The sequence below is a fragment of the Dipodomys spectabilis genome, unplaced genomic scaffold (genome assembly GCF_019054845.1).
Source record: "Dipodomys spectabilis isolate Male_0828 unplaced genomic scaffold, ASM1905484v1 ptg000669l, whole genome shotgun sequence".
Lineage (NCBI taxonomy): Eukaryota > Metazoa > Chordata > Mammalia > Rodentia > Heteromyidae > Dipodomys > Dipodomys spectabilis.
In genome coordinates, this window is record NW_024871346.1 from 3,106,383 (window position 1) to 3,132,416 (window position 26,034).

A 26,034-nucleotide genomic window follows, 5' to 3' on the forward strand; every position below is an offset into this window, starting at 1 on the left:
GGTAAATGGAGTCTCCATGCTACTGGGCAGAGACTTAGAGATGGTTCACTATAGTGTCTGAAAGCAGAGTTTCTTTACAAGTGAGGAGACCAACTTGTTTATTTATGTAATCACAACTTTGTGTTTTCCAATCAGAAAAGATACACAATACCAAACAAAGAGATTTTTATTTAGCTAATAAGACACCTAGGACACTTTGTTTAATAAATAATTTATGAGAAGGTAGTTTATGATAGACAATCAGAAAACAAAACCAAATCAAACACTTATTCTTCCTTCAAGGAGAGCCTAGTAAAGAAAGAGAAATACAATAGGACAGGCTACACATCAGCATTGTAAATGTCACAGGAGTGATACCAATACACCACATGGCTTCAGATGAAAGACATTTCTTCTAGATTAAGGTGTCTTGACATTTTGAGATCAGTTCTTTTCATTATGCACAGATAGGAAATTCTCTCCCAATTAAACTGACTTACCTCAGAAAATCCTGAAGTTTCCTCAGTAACGACTGTGGGAAGTCTGTCCATTTTATTAGAACCATCAACTGCATTAAATTGTACAAATTATTCAAATGGTTTTTCTCACTGCATGCTGCCTGCTATTCTCTCATAAAGAGGAGCTTTTATTTTGTGGTCATGGGGCTTTAACTTGAAAAGGGGGAACGGGAAAGAGAGAGGAAGAGAGAGAGAGAGATTCCTTTCTTACAATGCATTGTTTACTCATGTGCCCTTATATGAAACTGCGTTTTACAAATAATTCTTAAGTATTTAACAACTTGATCTAACAACCTAATCTAGCAACACCATAGTTTTTTTTCTACAACTAGCTCTGTCTTTTCAGATGCCTAACTATGAGGTCATTATTGACTTTCTATACATTGTACCCAGCAGAGAATATAATATTTTTCTTAGTTATTTTCTTTAAACAATTGTTTAAAAAATATCTGAGGTAAGTTGCCAGGAATCTGTCATTTTATAGTGAGCACATGGACTATTGTGAGCATAGGAGCACTCTGTTCCTGGGGCAAATAGCCAAATCAAGGACAGAGGGTACATCATTATAATGAAATGTGAATTTCTCATTAAAAGGAAAATCCTTTGTAGCAAAAGGCTGAGCAGGATGCAACTTCAAATCGACTAGAAGAAACTCCCTTTTAATAAACTGAAGAAAAAAGGTTCCAACAAGCGACTCCTTAGAATCTAAATTGTTTTCATTTTAACAAATTAGAAATGCATTATAAGCCCAGGGTATCGTCAACAACAACAAAAAAATTTATTCTGGGCTAGCTAACTAAATGTGGATAAGTAAGAAGGCATCATAATTTTTCCTTTGCTTAGTATATTTTTATATATAAGTGCTTAATGCATTTATTGGTAAAAATAGTTGATGAGAATAGACTGTATACATTAACTGTTCATATTTTGAGGCAAAATATTGTCCAAGTATTCAACATCCTTGGATATATATGTTTCTAGCTGCATCTGTAAGCTGATGCATCTTTATTATTATTTTTTCTTAAGATACTATTTCATGGATTGGGGCTGTGACTCAGTGGTAGAATGCTTGCCTAGCATGTGTGAGGGACTGGGTAAAATCCCCAGTACTGCAAAGTTAGAAATGGAAAGTAAGACCTTATTTAATGGGGGAGATGATTTTGATAGGCTTAGGGGCCACTAAAAGGGATTTTGAAGTAAGGGCAGAGGTTAAATGAACCCTAAATGGCTAGAGGAAATGTGAGGATTGGTAACTCATAAAGCAGGGTTCATGTTAGATATGAAAAATACTTTGCACCTTTCATTCAGTAAGGACCAATGAATCAGCAGTTTGGGGCTTGGTAGTAGAGATTTAAGATTTACTCCAGTTTACAGATAAATAACACAACTTTAACAAGAAAAAGAGGCCTGGGGTGTAGCACAAGTGGTAGCATACTTGTCTAGCAAGCACAGGTTCTTGAGTTCCATCTCCAGTACCACCAAACAAACAAATAAATAAGTTAAATAGCAAACGAACCGGAACAGGACTAGAATGTCACATCTACTAGGTGTGTTATAATTTCACATTGCAACAAAGCGCTCTGTGTGTGTGTATGTGTGTGTGTGTGTGTAAAATCACCCTTATTACTTTCTCATATAAGAATGGTTGAAAGGATTTGTTTCCAAAGTAAATCTGGGCTTATTAAAGTTAGCATGATTATTTCTGCAAGTGAAGATGAATTTTTTATTAACAACCTAGGATTTTTTTTTCCTTTTAGTTTGCTTAGAACTTCTCATTAAAGAGCTCAGGTCAGATTTTTAAAAGTTCCTTAAGATTAGGACAGCAAGTCAGGAATTTCTTACCAAACGTCCTAGAGATTTGGGTGAATTCTTAACACATTGAGTGTTCCAAGGTATCCTACGCCCCTCAGCCTGCCAGGAAGTGGCCACCTGCACATACCCACAATGCCTAAAAATCTTCAAGACAAACACCAGGCTGTTTTTCAAGGGTCTTTGTAAGCATTGGTCTTCTAAAGTCAATCTTAGTTGCTTTAAAGTGTCTGGTCATATCTGATTTTCTGCATCAATTTTTCAAATATGACTTTCTAGTAAAGTCTTGGTAATGTAGTCAGTGCTTTCAATTTTATCCTGTTATGGAGAGAACAGATCATAATTGAATTTATTTAAATAACACTATTGCCACGAAAATGAAAGCACTCAAGAATTCCTAATTCCAGAGAGATCTGCTTAAGAAAACAAAGAATTGTCTACCAATTTGCCATTCGTGATGTGTAGTATAAAAGAAAAGAAAAAGTTTCTTTATGTCTGGAAAATAAAACATTAAACAATCAGATGTTTCTATCAGGGAAGCCGTACAAACTATAATCATCCTGGAATTTATTGTCTCAAATGAGCCAAATTAGTTTGAACACCTTTATTACGAAGGATCAACTCCTTTGAGATTTTCCAAGGGTCATCTGAGAAATGTCAAATGTTAGTTTGGAGTCAAAAATACTTCTCTTGGAAAGGGAAGTTTCCCAAAGGGGGCCAGTAGATTTAAACACTTTAGCAAGAAGAATCCCAGATGACTATGAAACAAGTCTTAGGCTCTCTGAAGTAATTGAAACATGGTTTGAAAAGTACAGCACTAAACCCACAAAATTACTTTGAAAAGATGAATAATCTTTGTTTCCTAGGAATACCGCTTAAAGGATAATGAAAACACGTTTCTAATTTCTTAGTTTAAGAACAGACAAATAATATAAGCAAATACTGTTTTCACAGAGAGAAAAAAACTAAATTCCAGCTTTGCTGTGGTGTGTATTTTATATCATCATCTTCTTTCAAAACTCCTAAATGAATCCACCCAAATCTTTGACAGCCTGACTCCACATAGCATCCTTTTTATCTGGATTCCTTTGTATAGAATCCCTTGATAACTTTTCTTATATTCATTCAGGATTGTCCTGTATTTTTTTTTTCTCTTTCTCATTCTAGAACAACCATTTTAACCTTAACAAAGACACATCCTTCATAACTCCTACATGTCTTCACAAAAATACAACCTATGGTTCTAGACTGTTTTCCATTATTCTTACTATTTCTGGCAATTCCAAATGTATATGTTTAGAAAAAATTAGGTAGGTAGACGACTGTGAATTGTCTGATAAATGCAAAGATTCTATAGCAGACAAACCAACGTTACAAATACACCACCTCATGTTTTTACAAACATCCACTTCCTCACAGTAAACTGAGACCTAGTATAGAAAACCTGCTGAAGGTTGGCCAGGCCAAAAGTCTAATCAGTCTCTACTATCACTGAAGTATGCTGTCCGTAGCTGACTCGCACGTCAGTGTCTCCACCAGGTATCTAGAACTCAGTATCTCAAGCTCAGTTCTAGTGCCCTTGGTCTCCTACCAGTATCTTCCCTTGGTGAGTGATACTGTCTTCTACCAGGTTTGTGAACAACATGATGGAACCTGGTTCTAGTCTCTCTTCTTTCCTGCATTTCTCACATTCAATCAACAAGGAAGTTCTCTCCATCACATTTAAGTTTCCCTCTATTAACTCCTTTTTTCTTCCATCTGTTCCCATTTGCTTAGTAGAGGGATTAACTCTGAACCTGGCTATCAGTATCGTCTACTCACTACACTTTCTATGTGTATTATAAAATTCCATCATGCCTTCATATATATTTAATATATAATATATGTGTATACATGATACAAACTTGTATTAAAGATCTTTATTCATGTTGCTACCAGAGGAAATTTCCCATCACTCATATTTCATCAGAAGTTTGAAAGACGGTCAGTGGCGACTATTTTAAATTCATTAAAATCATGCAAAACAACCTCTCTGATCTCTCATACATTCATCCTTCTTTTCCACCCCAGATGAGCCACAGCTGTCAGGATGTGATTCAGATTGCTGCTGGAGCCTGTGGAGGACTTCATTATAGGCCTACCTAAGGAGCTTTTCCAGTTTTCCACACCAAACAGCCCCATTCTGAGTGTTATTCTGTCTACTTGGAGCCTAGCTCAGTACTTCCCTGAGTTCTGATAGGGAGCTGCCAACTCTGTTCTGAGAGTGTGGAATTTGATACTTGTTATTATTGGTATTTTTAACAATGCACCAAAGTGGCAGTATGCATTTGAAAGGCCTCCATCTAAATACCTGCTTATGTAACTAATTGCAGTCACTCCAAATAGCTTTAAGCTCTCAGTCACCTACGTACCAAGTTAAAGTAATTCCAGGTAAATGAGGAGGGTCAGATTGCTTTCTTTATATGATCTCTCCAAAGAGGAGAGCCCCTCGCCTTCCTCCACAGGCCTGACACCTGTCACCTTGAAGTCTCTGATTACTTGAAAATTATAGGGAATTAATTACATTGCAGGGAGGAAGAGTGACAGAATGTTTTTTTTTTCTTCCCAGAACAATGGAAGAGCCTCTTCTGGTTTTGCGTCTGTCAATAGCTGTGTTTGTAGTCGCCGTACTTGGAAAGCAGTTCTTGTTCTATTAATATTAATCTTTTTCAAATGTGTTAAGTTAGGAGTTACCTCTAGGTGTACCTTTCAAATATATATAAATATATATATATGTATGTATGTACGTATGTATATGTATACACACAAATACTATAGATTGTCTTTCAGGGTCATCACTTTCATTGAGCTAATGGTTTGGATACTGTTATCTGCTATCGGTGGGATGACACAACACGCTGACTTTGTGTCAACCCTGCCGTAGACCCCGTGTTCCTGGCATTCTTCTGCAAGGACCAATGAGGCCTGTGACAGGCCACAGGATACTAGGGAAAGCACAGGACAGATACAGCCAGCATGAAGCATTGCCACAGACACGATCAAAGCTTGCTGCGAACTACACTGATAACCTTACCTCTCTGCATACCCCAAGGTGATGCTCAGAGAACAGGGCAGCACACCCACAAGGAAACCACGTGAGCTTCAACGGTCCACAGGGTACAAGCGCACTGCACTTTATACAGAGACAGAACAATGAGTGATGTATAGAAAGGGGGCGGCGGGAGGCTCCCTGTGCCTTGGCTGTTGCTTGTAGCCACAAGAAGATGTTTCCACGGGGCCTCACATGCTCTGAAATCAGGTTTGGATCTTCCGTCTCCCAGCCTTCTTCCCTACTGATCATACCTCAACACCATCCATCTTCTTTCCACTAGAGAATGTGTCACTCCTTGAAGTCTCCTCTGTTTCTTGCCTGGAAGGAAAGCACTGGTAGTGCTGACAGAAAGACAGACTCCCAAACCTGAAGAACCTCACGATGCCCATAATGAAACCGCACACATTCCTGGCACACCCCAGACGCTGTGCCCCGACAAGGACTTTCTACCCAGATTCCAGGAAACCCATCTAGGAAAGGGTCATGTGGAGAATCTTACAAGGAAATGTGAATGAAATCCTCCAAGTTTCCCTTAAAAAATATCTAGTGCATACCTTCTGTCTCTCAAATTTACCTTGGCCTAGCAGCAAGCTCTAGTGACAGGGAGGCTGAACCTCCAGGAGGAGAAGAGATGCACATCCTTTCTCCTCTTTTTAGCTAAACACACCTTCCTTAGAGGGCTGGCAATGTCCTCTGTTTTACCACTCAGTCTGAAGACTGGTGCAATGGTTTTGGTGTTAAGAGATACGGATTCAAAAAGAAAATCTTCCATGAATTTTGGCTGAATTTTTTTTTTGATAAATCAAAGTATCAGGTGAACGAGGTTCACTTTGCATTCAAAGTTCAAGAGATTTTTTGATTATCTGTCAAAGGTCTCTAGGTGTTTCTTTACTGTATACCCCCAAATATAAAACTGAATACCAAGATTAGCCCATGCTCTTGCCTAAAGTACATCAGTCAGCCCAAAACAGTGGTAGCACACAGGCAAAGGTGAGCCCTGCCCTCGTTTCCCAAGCTCAGAAAGGTAATACGTAGCATTTGCACAAAGCTGCGAGACAGGAGGGTACTGGCTTTCTTGGCCTGATCAAAAGCTCGCAATTATTTTAATAATTGAGGATGAACATCTTGGTCATAGCAAAAGAAATGGTATGAACCTCATTAGGATGTGTATCACAGACTGTATTTTCCAAGCGTGTCTGTCCTTTGGGAGATTACAAAGAAAAGGTAATTTAGTGAAGATAAAAATGGGCTTAAGCCAGTGTTGGCTTCTTTATCTAGCATTTTACAGACATAACGTAATTATTATCCCTCACTGTGGATTTGAGGTAGTTGTCTTTCAAATAGAGGAAGGACACAGGTGGAATAGGGAAGAAGAGGAATACAAGAAGGAAGGGAGGGAGGGAGAAAAAGGAAGAGGGAAGGGAGAGCAGGGGAGAAAAGAGGAAGGGATGAAAATGGAGAAGAGGGGAGATTAATGCCATTGCGTGTCACACCAACCACAGCAAGGAGGACATTATAGAGATTGGGAGATAGAGCAAATACTACTATCCAAGAAAAAAACTAATTCACATAGGCTACTGTGGTGGTTTACATCTTGATAAAATATGGCAGATTTCTTGTATAAATTCTTTTTAGTTGAGAATTTTCCCAGAAGTTTACTTAAGGAAGAGAAGTATGAGTGACTTGGTCCAGATTTAGAAAAAGATGGAGCACTCCTTGTTTCCCCAGTAATGAACATGGGTCATCTAGCATTTCCTCTTCCTTCTTATTCCTGCTTTTCCCCCTTAAGGCAGATTTCTCTAGCATGCTTCCCAGAATCAGGTGGCCCAGACCCAGCAGACTGTTAAATGCAAAACAAGTCAGGCTATTAGAGATAAGAGCAGCCAGACCTTTCCCTTGGAGATGAGGAAGCTGGTATGCGATGTGGTCACCCAGCATTTCCTCTGCCATCCTGCTGTGTTGTGGCCAACATGGGACTTGAAACCAGGTCATGGAGTCAGTCCTCTACCTGTGTTCTTTCTACCCCAATGCAGGCATCGCTGAGAAATGGGGGACCGCTTTAAATAGTTAAGTGAGTAAACAGGATGATTTCAGTATTTCAATGGGGATTGTGTTTATGCTGTTGCTAGGGCTTGAACCCAGAGCCAAATGCCCTTACTCTGCCACACCTCCACTCCAGCATTTTGCTGGCTAATTGAAGGCTTCTCTTTCCAGACTGGCTTTGACATGAAATCCTTCCGGTCTCAGCCACCAGAGTAGCTCAGATTACAGCTGTGAGCCACCTGCACCTGGCTCATGTGTGGCTTTTAATAGTAAGAACATCTACCCTTCCTGACAATTATGTAGATCACACACACACACACACACACACACACACACACACACGTTGGTTCTTATCCCATCTTCTGTCCTTTGTCCTTAACTCTAATAACGTTGACATTCACAGGGATTAATGCACCTGCTCAGCACGTCAGTGCTTGTGGTGGAGATGCTGGGAAAAAGAGGTGATTTTCCAGAAGGTCTAGGTAACTACTGTATTGACCTTCCTCCCTTCCAAGTATAGCCAGCCATACATCATCCCAGTGCACTTGAAGTTTTGTTAAAAACGTGAGTGTTAGAGATAGCTAGGAGGACCCAGAGACCGACTGTGCACCTGTCATATAACCCTTCTCCCCACAGCCCCCCTCGGGTCCTACGTCACCCAAAGCTCCTTCATGGTCGCACTTCCTCAGAGAGTGACTAAAAGAGTTGCCTAGAATAATCTAAATAACATTTCTAAACACTGGATCAGTGTCAGCTATGTCTATTAAAAAATAATAATAATTCCAACCTAGACTTGATTCATTTGTATGCTAGAGTGCTCGGTTAAACTTACTTTATATTCAGGTTGGCTAATTTTTTTTTTATTTCATTTCAGCAAGACAGAAACCTTGTTTTTCAACCTTCATCTTAAAAAAGAAAAACAGCTTAAATACATCACTGTACTTTAAAAAAAAGTGATTTAATGTATTTAGGCTGTTTTAAAGCTTTGAAGGTCTTCATTGTTGAAATGGCTTTGTAGGAATCTATTTACTTATTATTTGCTTACTTCTCCTAAGTATGAAACCCCAGAATGTAAAAATCAAAAAGACCAATGGTTTGTTTTAATCCTAGTTTACATGTACACTTGACTTTGGAAAACAAATTATGTAAGGAAAAAAGTATTAAAAATTATTATTCAGATGAAGAAACCATTCAAACCTGATTGTTATTTTGGAAATTTCATCATCTATTGTACACAGGAAGGTTTTCTTTTCAGCAATGGAAGAGAGGTAACCATATAAAGTTTCCAGTATTCTTGAAGAGTCTTCTTCATTGAAGATTAATTCAATCTGAATCACAATTGCCTTTGACAGGAGTTGGGCTGCCAATGAATTAGAAGGCACTTGAGAAAGGGTTTGAATGTCAACCTAGCACATATATTCAGCAAACATTCTATCTGTTCCCATATATCAGAGCATCACCAAGTAATTTTTTCTCTGCACAAATACCTATGGTATCAATGTGTACATATCCTTCAGTGTCTTTAAAGATGTGTCCTTTGGTCTTGTGTTTAATTTTACTTACACTGAAGAGATGGGGGTTAGGTAGGAGTTTTCAAAGGTACAAATAGTAACCTTAGACTAAATGAAAGCTAGAAACCCCAAGAATATTTTTCCAGCGTGACTGCAGTTGGGGAAATAATAGGTGAGGGGTTAAATGACAGAAACAAACATCACCTGTAATTTTACTGATTCACTTTGCAGCTAGTGGCTGCCTCTGCTGACATTGCCTAATGCTGCATCAGAACCTGCAGAAGGGCAGAGACTTCTTGACCAAACTCTTCCTTTCGAGCCATCCCTACTCAATAAATCTTTTTCTACAGTGCATGAAAGTGAAGCCTTCAATAAATCTAGTCATTCTCCAGCTTAAAACCCAATAATGGACAATTCTTTTTTAATACATTTTTAATTGCAAAAATATTGTACAGACGAGTTACAGTTACGTGAGCAATGTAATGAGTACATTTCCTATCAAGCATTGTTGCCTCCTCCTTTGTTTATCCCTTACCATCCCTTCCCTCCCATCTCCACAACTACACTCCCCCCACACCGAAGTTGTAAAGTTCGTTTTCAGCATAGTGTCTTGTGCATCTAATTGTTACAATGGGTCTACCTGTGTCCTTATTTAAGCATTTTGTTTTTTCCTTTTCCCTCCCAGAATTAGAGAAATGTATATACAAGATGCAGGGCACCGACATCAAATACAGTGAAAACAGGAGTTATACCATTGGGGAGGAACATACAAAGAAACAAAAAATCACATGGTACATTATAAATATGTTAGAAACAATAGCAAGAAAGAAAAAAACACTTGTGTCCCTATCTTGAGGCTCATTTAGCCTTCACATCATCTTATCTGGTCATATGTACATAGCTTTTGACCTTCTCTGCTTGTCCCAGACATATACTAGTTATTGCAATTAGGGGAAACCATGGGACCTATGTTTCTTTGGGCCTGGCTTACTTCACTTACTATAATTTTTTCCAAGTCTTTCCATTTCCTAACAAAAGGGGCCATGTCATTCTTTCTGATGGAATTCTTATGTGTGTGTGTGTGTGTGTGTATGTGTGTATACATATATATATATATATATACATATATATACACACACATATATATACATATATATGTATATATATGCCACATTTTCTTGATCCAACAATAATGGACAATTCTATCCAACAAATTAAGGAGGCTTCCTTAGCCCTTCCTGAAAATGCCTGACTTCCTCTCCATCCACAATCTCTTCATTTTCTTCAGTCCCTTGAGCAGGTAGTGCTATCCTTTGCCTTGAGACCACACCCATGCTAAGCCTTCCCTTCTTCCCAAGTCCATCTATTTTGTGCAGAGTGAACATGGAACAGGAACACATTTTGAGAAGATGTTACATGAGAAGAAGTGGCTAAAAAAAAAAAGAAAAGAAAATTTCTCTCATGCTTCCTGATTTGAGGAAATTAGACTGATAAACAACCTGAGGTTAGCAATTTATAACAGAAGGTGAATGCACTCAGTTAACAGATGCTACAGAAAGTACTACATCTCATCAAGTGCACATTCTGGCAGAAAAGAGCAATTAAACGATTATATTAGATCCTTTCAGATCGAGATCATTATCAACAAGGCACAAAGTAGACCTGTGCAGGAAGGGGGTGTCCAGTTTAAGTTGTATGATTCAAATGTTTTCTTTCAAACAAAGATCTCCCAAGGTAGGGAGTATTCTTGGCCTGGAGAAGAATGTAGGAAAAATTGCCAGGCAGATGGGACAATAGACACAAGAGATCATGAGGTAGAAATGATTTGATGTGTTCAAGGAACAAGAAGAAATGCCAGCCGAAGTGATGCTGAGACACTGTCGCAGAACTTCAACTGTGAACCGGGCAGGTCCATCAGGCCTGGGCAACACATCCCCGGTTCAGTCCCACTGCCAGTGAAAGGCTCTGACAGGCTTTAGAGCTGGGAATAATGTGATTTCTGGTAGGTTCTGGCTGCAAGGTCCAGAGTAAAGAAGCAGACCCTTGTGCATGCCATCTCCACTCGTCCTTCTGTTAGTTGCGAGCTCCGTTTCACAAAGCACTCACACGCAAATATTGAAAACAGCATGTCATCTTTTTAATGTTAACATTCCCCTTCATGTGTCACAACAAAGATTTCTGTACTTTAAGGACTCACATGATTGGTGGAAGAAGTGCTTTCGGGAAAGGAAGAGGATCAAACCAAATAAGGGCAGGCAGTCGTGTGGGTAGAGAGGAAGAAAGTGCTGGGGAAGAGGATCTACAAGGGAAATGAGTTTGACTCCTGGAGTCTCAGGGGTAGCAGGAGCTGAGGGGTCTTGCCCTGGGTGGGGGGGGGGGGGGGGAAGGGGAAGGGGAATGCTGTGGAATTCTAGAAGTGATTAGACTTGTAGTCAGAAAATCTGACTTGGAACCTGGGTTCCACTCATTGACTCATGAGTTTTCCTTCTCTAAGTCTTGCTCATCAATTAAATTCAAACAGCTGTAGTATGTGACTGATAACGAGTGTGACCAGATGTGAACATGTTTCTTAGCTCTGTTGGTTATCACCACAATCATCATTTCTGATGACCGCTCTCAAATTGTTCGTGTAGGTCATATTTTCAGAAAAATAGAGCTCAATAAGTCACAGTTGTGAAACGTATTTCTATTCTAAATAGTAGGAGAAAAATTGAGAAAACTGAGACCTCAAAACCAAAGGAATGAGCTCTGGGTATATTCTGTCCACAGCTGGAGTGAGCAGCAGGCTGCAAGTTAAGTCATGTGACCCCTAAAGGACCGTTCTATGCAGTCATCCAACTGGACAGCTCCTATCTCTGAGCATGTTCTGCTAAGAAAATACTTACAATATCAGTACCTCTTTGTGTCTTCTACTTAGAACCTACTGACTACTGACTACAGACTACTTCCGAAGGGAAACTCTTCTGTAACACCTTGCAAAAACAATGGGAGTTTTATTTCCCATAATATTGACAAGTATATTTCTCAGAACTATAAATACTGGGTAAATGATACACACTACCTGCAAGACTTTCAACAGAACTCTGGATTACAGCATATCCTACATTTTGGGTTAAGATACATAAAATGTATCTGAATATGAGTGAGAAATTCATTCCTATGTATTTCAATATATTGGGAGAATAGAGGATGGAAGCATGTCTTTTATAAAGTAATTCTGTAAAAAAAAAAAAAAAAAGACCCTAAGGAAATTAGACAATTTAGGTAGTCACACACAATGAAGATATATATTTTGAAATCTGAAATCTGTATTTGTCTTTAATTTTTTTCACTCTTGTTCAGACATGTGATGAGCCATCTCTTTGATCTACTGGAATCTCCAAATGAGACCTGAGAGACAATCTCTGCACTGAAATTTCCTTACATGTCCTGTTGGTGACCAAAATGAGTAAAGGCAGAATTGCACAAACAAAGCTTTCAAGAATACTTTTTCTTGCAAATAATGAAAACCAAAAGTCTAAATCAAAGATGGAATTTCAAAAAAATAGAAAGCTGTGGACAAAACATATACTAAAATCCAAACAGTTTGAGAAGCCAAACTGAAGAGCCATTTGCATGTAGTGAGCAAACACAAAGTAGTAGACACCATCTCTCAGTTCTGGAGTATGAATCCCACTTCCTGCCTTAACACTTGACTTTCCTCTCCTTCTACTCCAACCCATTGGGCATTACATGAGGTTTACTCAAACGAGAACATTGGGAATCTATTGCCAACTTTAGTTTGACTTTTTTATAAGGAAAAGAGAGAAATGTACAAAGATGCCACAGAAATGGAAAATAGCCAGAGGGAAAAGCTTCCAATCAAAAAAGTTAATTTTGGTGGTACTAGAATTTGAACTTGGGGTCTTGCTTTCTATACCGTTCTACCTACTAAGCAACTTGCTTCCAGCTGTTACTTTTGTTGTTTAATTTAGGCGTTTGTTGGGTTCTGTTAATTAGAATGGCTATAATTATTTGACATATAAGGGAAAGTTGGTATATATCATGACTAAGAAGTTTCTCCACTATAAATAGCTTCTCCACTTGCTGTGAACTTGTTCAGTATTTTGCATTTGTGACACAATCTGAAGAGTTTGCTGTGTGCTAAAAGGAAAATATGCAAAATACCTTAGAGAATAGTACTTCCGATAGGAAGTATTAATTAGGCAGAATGTACCTTTGCTGGAGGCAAGGTAGGGAAGGATGCAAAGAGAAAAGAATTGCCCACATCACATGAAGGAAACATTTCAACATCATTAACAAACATTTTTGTACTGTTCTGTACTATGCAGTGACACAGACAAATATACAAAATAAGTATACCAAAGACTCTACAGAAGTGAGGTATTTATGTTTCTGTGTGCGTGTGTGTGTGTGTGCGTGTGTGTGTGGTGTTGGACTAGGTATAGGTGATGACTTGAGAAAGTTGAGCTTATATTTACAGACAAGACACTTTAAGTTTTGACTGAAATATCCAACCAACCTTGCATTCCGGAGAAGTCAGCAGTGGGAAGGCAGGACTCTGAGGGGAGGGGGGAAGGCAGGCAGGACTCTGGAGGGGAAGTTAGGACTTTGGGAGGGATGGAAGGCAGGACTCTGGGGTGGGGGGAGGCAGGAAGGACTGGGGGGGGGAGGAGAAAGGCATGACTCTAGGGGGGAAGGAAAGCAGGACTGGGGGGAAAGAAGGCATCTGGTGGGGGGAGGCAGGAAGGACTGGAGTGGGGGAGGAAGGCCTCGGGGGTCCGGGGTAGGGGGGTCACAGTCATCTTGACGCACGGTTCCCCTGCATGTGGAAGCCGTGTGTAGCTGCTCCCCCCTCTGCGCCCAGGCCGGGCACTGCCCACGGACCTGTGCATGGGCGTATGGGTGTCTTCCCCGCCCAGGAGGTAACCCAGCTCCCCGTGTCTCTCTGGTGTCCAGGATGGGCGGAGCAGCTTCATCGGCCACCAGCTGGGCGGCGTGGTGGAGGTGCCCAACAGCAAGGAGCCGCGCGTGAAGTCGGCGCGCGCCGTGCAGCTCACCTACTACCTCCAGACGCACGGCTCGGCGGCGCAGGACCGGCTCGGGGCCAAGTGGGAGGCCGAGTTCTGCAGGCTGCTGGGCCGGCGCGCGCGCGAGCCCCGCGCGCTGCGCCTCTACGCGCTGGCCTCCTTCAGCCTGGCCCGCGACTTCCACCAGACCAGCGTGCTGGCCCGCACCAAGGTCCTGGTGAGCCTCGTGCTCGTGCTGACCACCGCCACGCTGTCCTGCTCCATGAAGGACTGCCTGCGCGCCAAGCCCTTCCTGGGCCTCCTGGGCGTCGTCACCGTCTGCATCTCCCTGCTCACCGCCGCGGGCATCTTCTTCATCACCGACGGGAAGTACAACTCCACGCTGCTGGGCGTGCCCTTCTTCGCCATGGGTAACTATCTACCCCCCCCCACATCCCCCCCACACCTGGGGACCAGGGTCGGGGGGGGGGGGGGACGAGGGAGCAACTCCCTGGGATTCTTGGTGCAGATCGGTGTTCATGGTCTTTGGTGGGTGTGTGTTGGTGCCAATGCTGACTCGGGGTTGTGTCTCTCGGACCTTATGCACACTCAGGGAAAGCATCAAGCTTCTTGGGCCCCACACAGTTAGGTTTCGTCTTCTGTTTATCTAATCACACAGTAGTAAAGTCTCTCCTCTGTTCCTTACAATGGTGCAGGCCGAGACGCAGAGGAGCGAGCTAAGGACACTCATTCCAGACCTGTTTTAGACAGGTTTTGATCTCCCCCCTCCCCCAATGCTTTGACTCATCATTATGGAGTATTTTTATGATGTGGTAAAGAGAATTCTGGAAGCTGCTGCTCTCACAGGCTAATGTCAAAGAAGTTAGCTTTGTGTCCACCTCATCCTCCATTCTCCCACATCCTTAGGAACTCAGACCTGCCTGCCGCCGTCATAAACCCTAATTTTATTCTGTTGCTGATGAGGAGAATTGATGAGCATCCTCAAGAACGGTTAGGCCTAGTAGTGAATTTTCTCCCAACCGCCACCCCTATGTGGTCTCTAAACCATCCATGAAAGGTTTCTGGTCTATATTCTTTGTGTGCACATGAGCGTTCTTGAGAAAGAGAAGATAATGCTCCGGAGTAAGACTGTGAAAGGACTCACCAACAAGCCTGATGTGTCTTACCAATAATGTGACAATAATGGTGATCTAGAATCCTCTTCCCAGTGTGCTGTGGTTTGGAAAGCGAGGCTCAAGGTGATGAACTGGTCTGAGCAAGAATGTCTTCAGCTAAACCATAATTGCTCTGGGCTTCATAGATTAAAATAAGGGGTGCATAAATGTTTTATTATCAAACGCTGAAGATGCAGGTGGTGTGGTCAGCAAAGCTCCCATATAACCTAAGCCTTTTATGTCCACTTTAGCATGTCTGTTCTCATGTAGGATGCCACAAAAGGAAGATTTGTTGGGGGTGCTGAGGACTGCTTTATTCAAACTCATTTATGGCCCTGTTAAGTTAGCTCATCTTGTTAAGCATGCATTTCTTTGTGTGTGTGTGTGTGGGGGGGATAGTGGCATATCTTCTAATGTGAAGGGTTTTTTTAATACAATAGAATATAAATAAAGTCACTAACAGATAGTAAACCCTTAATGAGGATAGCAGGTTTTATTAGTGAACCTGGTATGCTAAGTGAATTCAATAAAGAACAGGAAACAGGCACTGGCTTTAAGAAATTGAGTTGTCCTGGACTCTGCATATCCCCCTTAAATGCATATTCATTTTATTAATAAAAATAACTTTATGGAAGATTTTGTGACCAATTAAGGATGAGACAAAATTGTTATTTTTTTTCAGTTCAGTCATGACTTGAAATAATATTAGAAGATTTATAAGAATCATATGGTGTAAAGTACAAATGAAACACAGCTCACTCAACATTGACAAACTATACTACATAGTTCCTACTCTAAAACTGTTAGCAAATTAAATAGGTAATGAAAAGACTTTCCAGGAGAAGGTGGACTTGTAGACTGTGTACAAGTAAGGAGGAAAAAAATCTACCTCTTCGGATGTTACTTTGTAAGGCTGGCTTCTACAAAGTCAGCATGTTGTTTTCATTCCTTAGACACATAACAAGAACAAGGAGGCCACAGTGATGGAAAATGCCAGTCCCACAGCTCACCTTTTGCACCTTTGTGCTGACCTTTCCAACAAGAAATCACCCTGGGATGTGTAAATGCAGACATGGGCACTCTTGGCTAATGGTGTTCCTGCCGCTCTGAAAGGAACATTTCCATTGTGTTCTGAACATCCAGCAACCAGAGGCCTACAAGCAGAGGCTTGCTGTTCCCTCAAGAGCAAATCTGTTTTCTTGTGTTTCCTTTGGTATATAGAAATGATGATAGCAGTAAAACTGTCAAAATTGAGACCCAGTGAGTGGAAAGGACATCTCACAAGATTGGAAAGCCTGCTTGTCATCCTGTGTTGGTAGCATCCTGTGTTTCATGGGGTCGTCATGTAGAGTCCGTAGGGCTTCATTCCTCAGAAACAAAATGAACCATCTGGACTACGCGGTTTGCAAATTTTGAAGTTCCTACGATATGAGGCATTTATTATTGGTTGACATTAGCATTGGATCATTCCTTTATAAAAAAAAAAATCTTTTAAGGTGTGTATTAACCTCAAAGCTCTAATATCAAGTCATTTTTGCTGTCTTGCAATCTGAGAAAAGAGAGAGAGAGAGAGACAGACAGACAGAGACTTGAGACTTTAGAATAAAAAATACATTCCAGAGTTGTATACAGAGCCTCAGATACATGAAGTTAACAAGACATAGGAGGCACGAGGCTCTGAAGGTGGGTATGGGCGAATGTGATGTTGAATGTAAATAAATTGAATTTGGCAAATATGTATCTATTAGTGATATTGATTGAAAGGAATCCTGGAATGAATTTTGGATCAAAACTGAACAATTTAAAGTCAATTTGGTGAAAGGAAAAACTCCCAACTCTTTTTTTTAACCAACTTCTCTTCCTATCCCTAACTTCTTTGTGGGCTTTCTTTTGTGCTCCATTGTATGTCAAAACTGAGACCACTCGCCCTCATGAAATCTTGCATCCATGGTGGGCTGTGTTACCGCTGCTGTCCATTTTCCAAATGGAGCTAAGACAGCTGCCCTATCTTTGACCACTTGTATTCCTTCTGAACCCAGTGGCTCATTATTTCTTTCTCTTAATTGATCTAGTTAATATCCCCATTTCACAAGCATATGTGTGTGTGCGTGCGTGCGTGCGTGCGTGCGTGCGTGTGTGTGTGTGTGTGTGTGTGTGTATGCATATATATTACCAGAAGTACTCTACACACTTGTATATCCATTGACAGTTTTCATACTTTGGGTCAGGTATTTTCAAATTTATATTGGTCAAATTTATATTGGTCAGGTGATTCCTTCCAAGTTTGGATTAGGAAAGAAGATGACTAGAGATATGTACTACTTCTCTCGACAAATGCTCTAAGTCAGAACAAAGTTCTGATTACACCCAAAATTATTGCATTTAGTTTTAATCTAGTACTCTTCCTCTATCTAGGCATACACCAATAATAGGCCACTAATTAAATGTATAAGTCATTGTTGGCCTTACTTTAAATTCGGTTTGTTTTCTGTTGACGTGCTTCCTGTCTCTGGCAGCAGGAGTGCAGGGTGATGTCTCTCTCTCTCTCTGTCTGTCTCTCTCTCTCTCTCTCTCTCTCTCACACACACACACACACACACACACACACAGTTGCAGGGATGCAGTGCTGTCTGGAGCTGCACCTTGCTGAGAGGCTGCCGATGGTAACCATGACAACAGTCACCTTGGCTAACGATTGAATTTTCCTGCCCCTTTTGAGTTATCACGTGGTGAGGGTCTCATGCTAATCATGCCGGCATCACTGGACACATAGAGATGATCTCTTTATCTCAAGGATTCCAGATATGATGTGAGATTTCAGTCTTCTGAAACCATCTCCACCCATGTACTGCTGAGCCCAGCTATGTTGAAGAACTCAAGGCTGTGAAGGAAAAGACATTGAACAGAACTGGTCAACTTGTTACCTTTGTGCATTTTCCACTTCAGGCCTTCAGAGGGGGAAAACTGGTCAATACAATAAATAAATATAGAGTATTTTCCACTGCAGATACACATTTTAAAAAAAAAGTGAAGCCAAAGCAGAATAAAGAATAAAAGAGCATGGACAGCCAGTTGAAAAAAAGGCCTTTTCTCAAAATTAAAATAACTCAGTGCTCAGAGAAGGGAAGGAAAGAGCCACGCCCCAGTCTGAGGAGAGCCTGCTCTGTCCAAGAGAACTGTGTGTGGTAAGGAAGGCTTAGAGCCGAGCCTTTGGTTAGGAAATGGTGGAAGAGCAAAGGAAGGGGTTGGCTGAAGCAGTAGGCAGCTGCCCTGGAGTCAGAAGAAAAGCTTGATGAGGTCACGGGAACAGATGGTGGAAGGCACCGAGAAGTCTTTTAATTTGGCGAGATAGAAAGTTGTTTGAATCTGCTATGGAACGGGAGGGTGTGGCCTGACAGTTTAAGTCTAGCTTTAAGTGTGTTATGCAAAGTAACCTGCAGTCAGCAGGAATGTTCCATAAGGTGACTTTTTAGGATGTGCTGGTAGCCAGGGGCAGTGGCGCAGGTCTGGAATCTTATTCAGGTAAAGATGCAGGTGGATCACGGTTCAAATCCAGCCTGAGACATAAATACATGACACCTTCTTCTTAATGAACAAGGTGATGTAACGCTTCGTTCCTGTAATCACAGCCATAGAAGAGGCATAGATGGGAGTCCCAGGCTGGCCTGCGCCAAAAATCAAGACCCTATCTGAAAAATAATCTAAAAAAAATAGATATGATTAAAGAAGTCCATGTGAAATCTGTCTGCGATATCATGGGGGCAGAGAAGGCCTGGGTGCCATGATGATGGTTCTCAGGGTTTCGACAGAGACAAAAGAATGAACTGACAGGATTGACAGAAGGATAGGCATACCATGTAAGAGAAAGAGGAATGAAGAGAGTTAACTCCAAGCTTTGACCCTGGAGAACAGTCGTCCTGTGATATGATAGGAAGGCCCTGGAAAGATATTTTAGGGATATCGAAAGTTTACTTTTGTATCTCTTAAATGAGATAGCAGTTAGGCATCAAAACTAAGGACTTTTTCCTAGGCATTCATGTACCACAGCTCCAGAGTCATTATCTGGATCTGGAGAAACAAATTTGTGATTTGTCCTAACCTCACTCTCATTTAAAGCCTCATATTCCAAAAAAAAAAAGAGCCCAGCTAAGAAATATAAGTATAGCTAGAGATTAGACACTGAGAGTTGCCGCCCAGATCATTCTAAATGCTCCAAGTCTGGGAAGAACTTGGTTCTGAAAATAAAGGGAAGGGTCAGGCAGAGGATTGCCTACTGAGCAAAGGAAAGGGGGGATTCGAAGACAGAGCGAGATCGCCCTGGTCCCAAGAGCTGCTAATAGTTGTGCACAGTGAGAACTGAGAAGTGGCCATTTGATTTATCAATCTGCAGGTCACTGATGCCTTTGACAAGAGTGGCTTGAAGGGCTGCTGAGGGCAAAGGAATAATTTACAGATGATCAATAGAGCTTGGAGAAGAGGAAGGGGAGACTGGGGGTTAAGGTAATGTTCCAAAGGAGTTTTTGGTTTAAAGGGAAATGAATAATGCTTACCTCATGTAGGAAATGTAGAAAATATAGGCGGAAGCTTGATAGGAGAGCACTAAAAAAAAGTAAGTTGCAGAAGTAAGGTCACTGAGTAGAAGAGAAGGGAGTCCTTTTGGAGTATGAGAGCATCGGCAATGAGTTCCTACACTGTTAAGGAAAGGAAACATAAAATCTATGAACACCTGCAGACAGACTGGAGCATCGGTACAAGCGTGTGGGAATTCCCTTCGGTGTGTTCAATTCTGTCAGTAAAATGTAAAATAATTGAACATCTGATGAGGAAGTTGAGGGTGAAGTGAAGGCGTTGAGTTTTGCAAAAGGAAGCAAGTGTGGAGTAGGAATTAGAAGAGAAAAATTGAGGATAACTGGGAAGCATTAAGGACTTACCTGGATTTCACATTCATGGTTGAAAGAAACAAATCAGCAAGCAAGCAAGAGCAAACCTTGTACTAGCCAGCTCTAAATCGCTAGATGAGAAGTTAAGTAAGCATTGAGTTAAATTTGACCAAGGCGGAAAACAAGTGAACAGTGAGCTTTCAGTATACACAAAGGTAGCTAAACCTCTTGATCCCGCTGGGTGCAGGTAAGAAGAGGTTTTGTTGCATCAGAGACCTAAGACCAAAGTATTCCTTCTCATTCATTTTTATTTTCTTAAATAGGATACCCCAGAGGTTAGCACTAAGAGTTGATGACAAGCTACAGCATTTTTAAAGCAAATTACATGATGTATTAGAAATGTTTCTCTGTGAGTTGGTATGCCATCGGACCTGCTTTACTTGGGGATCATTACATGCATCAAAATCTTTCTGGAAGGGACTGCTGTCAGAAGACAGAGGATCACAATAGGACATCAAAAGAATGTTCAGAGGTCTGACAGGGTGATGTGGCTTAACTTCCAGAGTGTCTGCCTAGCAAGCACAAGCACTGAGTTCAAGCTCCAATACTGCCAACATAAACAAATAAATAAACGTAAATATTCAGTCGCAGCTATTTCCCGGCCATATTGTTTTCCATCACACTGCTTTGGATATCAAAGAGCAATCTACTTAGGGAAGATGCTAGCTAATAATGTGAATTAACTGTACTTACAGGTTGGAGTCAGAAACCTTTGAGTATAGTCCAAGTCTTACTTCTTCCATGCTTTGATGACATCTTTTCTCCTGGCCCTTTTCACACTTCTGTAAGATGAAGAAATTGGGCTGACTGCATCCTAATATCCCTTACACATTGGCTCTTTATGTCACTCTGATTTTCATTTCCTTGTGTGGATTTCTGTGCTTCTTGTGTAGCTTTGACATAGACTCCCCTGAGTCAGAGCATTTTAATGAGTTAAAACACTGTCTCCCTCTTGTTGTATTGGACGTTCTGCAGGAAATGGGAAAGAAAGAGATTTGGGCCTAGGGAGAAGTTGACTTCTATGCCAAGAATTGGGGATATTATTATTGACTATTCTGCATTTCATGTTGTATGGCACTGTGCAGTATTAGGAGAAAATTTACCTTGAATTTCTGAGCTTCTGCATAATCTATGGATTCCATCTCCAGCTCTTGCATGATTTTCTGCTAGTGAGCTCCCGCACCCCTTTGAATAGAGTTTAGGAATGTGAAAGGGTGCTGTTAGCCAACACACTTCCGCTCAGTGAGGACCATTAGGGTCCTAGTAGTTGGTATGTTAGTTTAGAATTTCCAATGAAAATATCTGCGAATGTGTCCCAGGCTGTGCAAAATGTTCTGCCCTTACTTCTTCACTTCTTGAGTGAGATGCAAATGAGGGCTGAATATTAAGCAGGCAGGAAAAGTAGACCAGCAGCAGTTTAGCCAGCACATAGCATGGGAGAACTCTTAATGTGCCAGGTAGCTCCGTTGCTCTAAACTTAAGAGATGTAAGCCATTCCCTGATACGTGCCTTTCAAAAGCAGCCAGTGTTGACTTGGCTGATGTCAGACTGTTCCAGAAAAATATTCCTGATGCAAGACAGCCACAGCTGTCACCAGAGTGTGTTCCTGTAGTGCTACATCAAGGTAAATATGACACTCAGACCTGGAACACTTGAAGGGCGGAAACGCAATGAAGTTTATACCATCATTTTTCTGATGAAAAAATAAAAAACAACTGGAGATTTATTCTCTAGATTCAATTATTTTTCAAGCCAGGATTTTTGTACCCTGTCATCTATCACAAAGAAAATTGACAAAGAAAAATGAAATATATCTTATGTTTAGTCTAAGAAGCGAAGAAGCTTTGTTCATCGATTCTCCCTTGCCTTTCTGGAATATTATGCATCAAATATCAGTGTGTCATTGTGGCTGGTTACTTCTTCAGTGATTGACTAATGTCTTCATCCAGAACCAAAACAACAAAACTGATATTTGAGACGTGGCTTATAAATAATAACCAGTACCCTTAGAGAATATCAGTGTGAGAACAGACAGTCCTGAGTTTGAATTTAATTTAAAGACAATGTTGCTTTCCTTGCTACCGCTGGTCCTCATGGACGTTTGCCAGGTAGGAAGAGAAATAGGTCTGGTTCTCTGAAGTTTCCCGTGATTCTTTCCATTTAAAGTGTAGCATTCCAAGTTGTGCCCTGAATGCCCTAATGTGAATAAAGACCCATGTAATATTTGTTCTGAGTTTTGCTAATAGTATCTGAGAGGACAGTGTTAAGAATAAAAAGGTAGCCATAGGGGCTGAGAAGGTGGCTCAGTGGTAGAGCGCTTGCCTTGCATGCTCAAGGCCCTGGGTTCGATTCCTCAGCACCACATAAGCAAAAAGAAAAAAGCCGGAAGTGGCGCTGTGGCTCAAGTGGTAGAGTGCTAGCCTTGAGCTGAAGAGCTGAGGGACAGTGCCCAGGCCCCGAGTTCAGGCCCCACGACCGGACCCAAAAAAAAAAAAAAAAAGGTAGCCATATTAGTAAAGGACAAAAAAGAAAAGGTAATGGAGGAAAAAGTGATGTTTTTACCAAAAGTAACAATTATCAAATTAACCTATATTTTAGTGTTATTTAGAAGAAAGAGCTGGGTTGGTACAAACAAGTATGATGGCTTACTTTATGAAAGGAGAATTCAACGATACCACAAAACATGTTAACAGAGGTTTGGGATTGAGATCGTGGCGTGATAAACGTTATATAGCATTATATTATATAGCACTTATTGCATGCCGCTTCTTAAACAACCCTAACATTAAAATGATGGACTCTCCCTCTATAATATTGTTACATCCTTCTTTTCCCTTCATGATCAAGGGCAGGGTTAGTTTATATATTGTGTTGTCACATACCATACTTAATAATTGATGTGTTTAATAATCATTTCCTTTAACAATTCTTTTCATAGCAAAGGTGTTTGTTTGTGTGTGTGTGTGAGAAAGTGTGTTTAAATTGATATAAACCCAAGCACGAAACTGCGTGTACTGTACCGTTTCACAAAATTTAGAATGATGGCTTTTTTTTTTTTTCCCTAAGAGGTCTTTTAAAGTGAATACTTGATGTGAAGATTTAGATTTCCAAATCGAAGTGAGAATTTGGCTTAAAGCTGGTATCTTTTCTTTGTTTTGTTTTGGGTTTTTTGGGTGTCGAGGTGATATGGGGGTTTGAACTCAAGGCCTTGCTCTTATTAGAGAAATGCTTTAGGGCTTGAGCAAAACACCTTCACCCCTTTCTGTGCATTAGTTATTTTTAGTGGGAACACAAGCATGACCTGGTTTGTTGATTGAGATAGGGTGCTACTGACTTTTTGCCCGAGCTGACCTCCAGTGACAACCCCCATGTCCTTTGCCACCAACTGACTAGGGTTATGGGTATGAGCGACCCCACCTGGCTCTTTGGTCCTTGTGTGTTGTTGGATGGTCATTCAGTATTCATCAAGAGGTCAGGCAACTAACTGTTCCTCTTAATCAAAGAAATAATGCCACCAGGACCTTCCCCAAGGCTTTTGTGGGATTAGGATCGGCTGTACGCTAGACTCCTCTTCTTCGCTCGTTCCTTAATTCTGCTTGTTGCAGAAGAGAAGAGAAAAGAAAAAAAAAAGGGAAACTATCACTCCTCTATTCTAAACTACCTCCTTCACTTTACAATGGGAGGTGGACACGAATCGAGCAGAACCGAATGCTTGCAGCCTGGATAGTTGTGCGGTAGTCATGGATTGCTTCTACAGACCTCTTGCTGTCATCTATGGAAGTGTTTCTAGAGGTGTGATTTTTTTTTTTTTTGCTTTACATCTTAGCTTTCTCACCTTTAGACAAGTTAACTTAATCCTAAGGCTTGGAGGCAATAGGGGTTTACGGTTTCCAGGGAAAGTTGAGCCCGAGTACCCAGAAAATCAATTACATAGTGAGCTGTAATTTTACTGTAAGATGGAATTAGAATATCTGCCTCATAGGTCAAAAATTTATATGTGAAAAGCACAGTTGGCAAAAACGAATTTCCTAGGGCTGGGAAGGTGGCTCAGTGGTACAGCGCTTGCCTTGCATGCATGAGGCCCTAGATTCGATTCCTCAGCACCACATAAACAAAAAGAAAAAAGCCGGAAGTGGCGCTGTGGCTCAAGTGGTAGAGTGCTAGCCTTGAGCTGAAAAGCTGAGGGACAGCGCCCAGGCCCAGAGTTCAGGCCCCATGACCAGACCCCCCCCCCCAAAAAAAATGAATTTCCTAGTGCAGCAATCTTTCTAAGTTAGCAAGAGAGAAATCTGTTGCAATCAATCCAAGGAGATTCCTTTTCAAGGTTTATATAAAAATATTAGTTCATAATCAGGGAGCTGAGATCTGAGCCTGGGCAAGAAAGTCCATGAGACTTTTATCTCCAATTAACTACCAAAAACAAAACAAAACAAAAAACACACTGGAAGTGGAGCTGTGGTTCAAGTGATAGAACACCAGACTTGAGCAAATAAAGCTCAGGGACAGCCTCCAGGCCCTGGGTTCCAGCCCTAGGATGAGAACAGCAATAACAGGAAATACGAGTTAATACTCAAAAGACTTTATTAGGAGCCAGGTGCTATCTGATAAAAATCCTCCCCTTTAGGAATGTTGATAAAATTCCCATCACGCTCCTTAGATTGAGCCTCATTTACTTTGCTCTACCTATCCATCCATTGTGGCTCCCTCCTTTTCTTTTAATTCTAAGACTTTTTCCCTTTTTTTTCTTTTTTTTAACCGCACAGAGGGGTTACAATTACATGAGCAAGGTAATGAGTACATTTCTTATCAAGCATTGTTGCCTCCTCCTTTGTTTCCCCTTACTATCCCTTCCCATCTCCCCCCACCCACACACACACACACACCGCCCACCCCTGCCAAAGTTGTAAAGTTCGTTTTCCGACATAAGGTCTTATACATCTTATTGTTGCAAGGGATCCACCTGTATCCCTATTTAAACAATTTGTTTTTCCCTTCCCCTCTACAAATTATACCATCAAATTATACCATCAAATACAGTCAAAGCAAGGGTTGTACCGTGGGGGAGGGACATACAAAGCAACAAAGAAATCATCTTATAAATATGTTAGAAACAATAGCAAGAAAGAAAAACCATTTGAGTTCTTATCTTGGGGTTCATTCGCCTAACATCAACTTATCTGACTGTTTCTGCTTGTCTCAGCCATATACTAGTTATTGCAAATAAGGGAAACCATGGAACCTATGTTTCTTTGGGGCTGGCTTACTTCACTTAATATAATTTTTTCCAAGTCTTTCCATTTCCTAACAAATGGGGCAAAGTCATTCTTTCTGATGGAGGCATAGAATTCCATTGTGTATATATACCACATTTTCTTGATCCATTCATCTACTGAGGGCCATCTGGGTTGGTTCCATATCTTAGCTATAGTAAATAATGCTGCAATAAACATAGTTGTGCTGGTAGCTTTAGTATGGAAGATCTTCACTAGACATACAATGGAAAAGGGTCTCATATCTAAAATGTACCTGGAACTCAAAAATTTAAATCCCTCAACAACAAATCCTCAAAGAAACAACTGCTTACAGAGAAACTTCTCTGAAGAGGAAAGGATGGCCAATAGACACATGAAGAAATGCTCAACCTACCTAGCCATAAAAGAAATGCAAATCAAAACACATTGAGATACCACCTCACCCCAGTTAGAATGGCTATAATCAAGAACTCTAATAACAACAGATGCTGGAGGGGATGTAGACAGAAGGGAACCTTACTGCATTGTTGGTGGGAGTGTAAACTTGTTCAAACACTTTGGAAAGCAGTATGGAGGTTCCTCAAAAGTCTCCACATAGAGCTCCCCTATGACTGAGCAATCCCACTTTTGGACATTTACCTGAATAATCACAAACAAGACCCTCCTTTTCTTAATACATTAGCACTTGGATGAATCACTATCAGTCA

The 26,034-nt window shown here is 40.9% G+C and overlaps 1 protein-coding gene across 1 annotated transcript in view; it reads left to right on the forward strand.

The window, feature by feature from the left end:
- Ptchd4 (patched domain containing 4) overlaps nt 1–26,034 on the forward strand; it is a 96,672-nt gene that overhangs the window by 25,682 nt on the left and 44,956 nt on the right. The window contains exon 2 of the mRNA XM_042671790.1: nt 13,911–14,391. Within this exon, the coding sequence (XP_042527724.1) occupies nt 13,911–14,391 (481 nt within the window). The remainder of the gene's footprint in view (nt 1–13,910; nt 14,392–26,034) is intronic.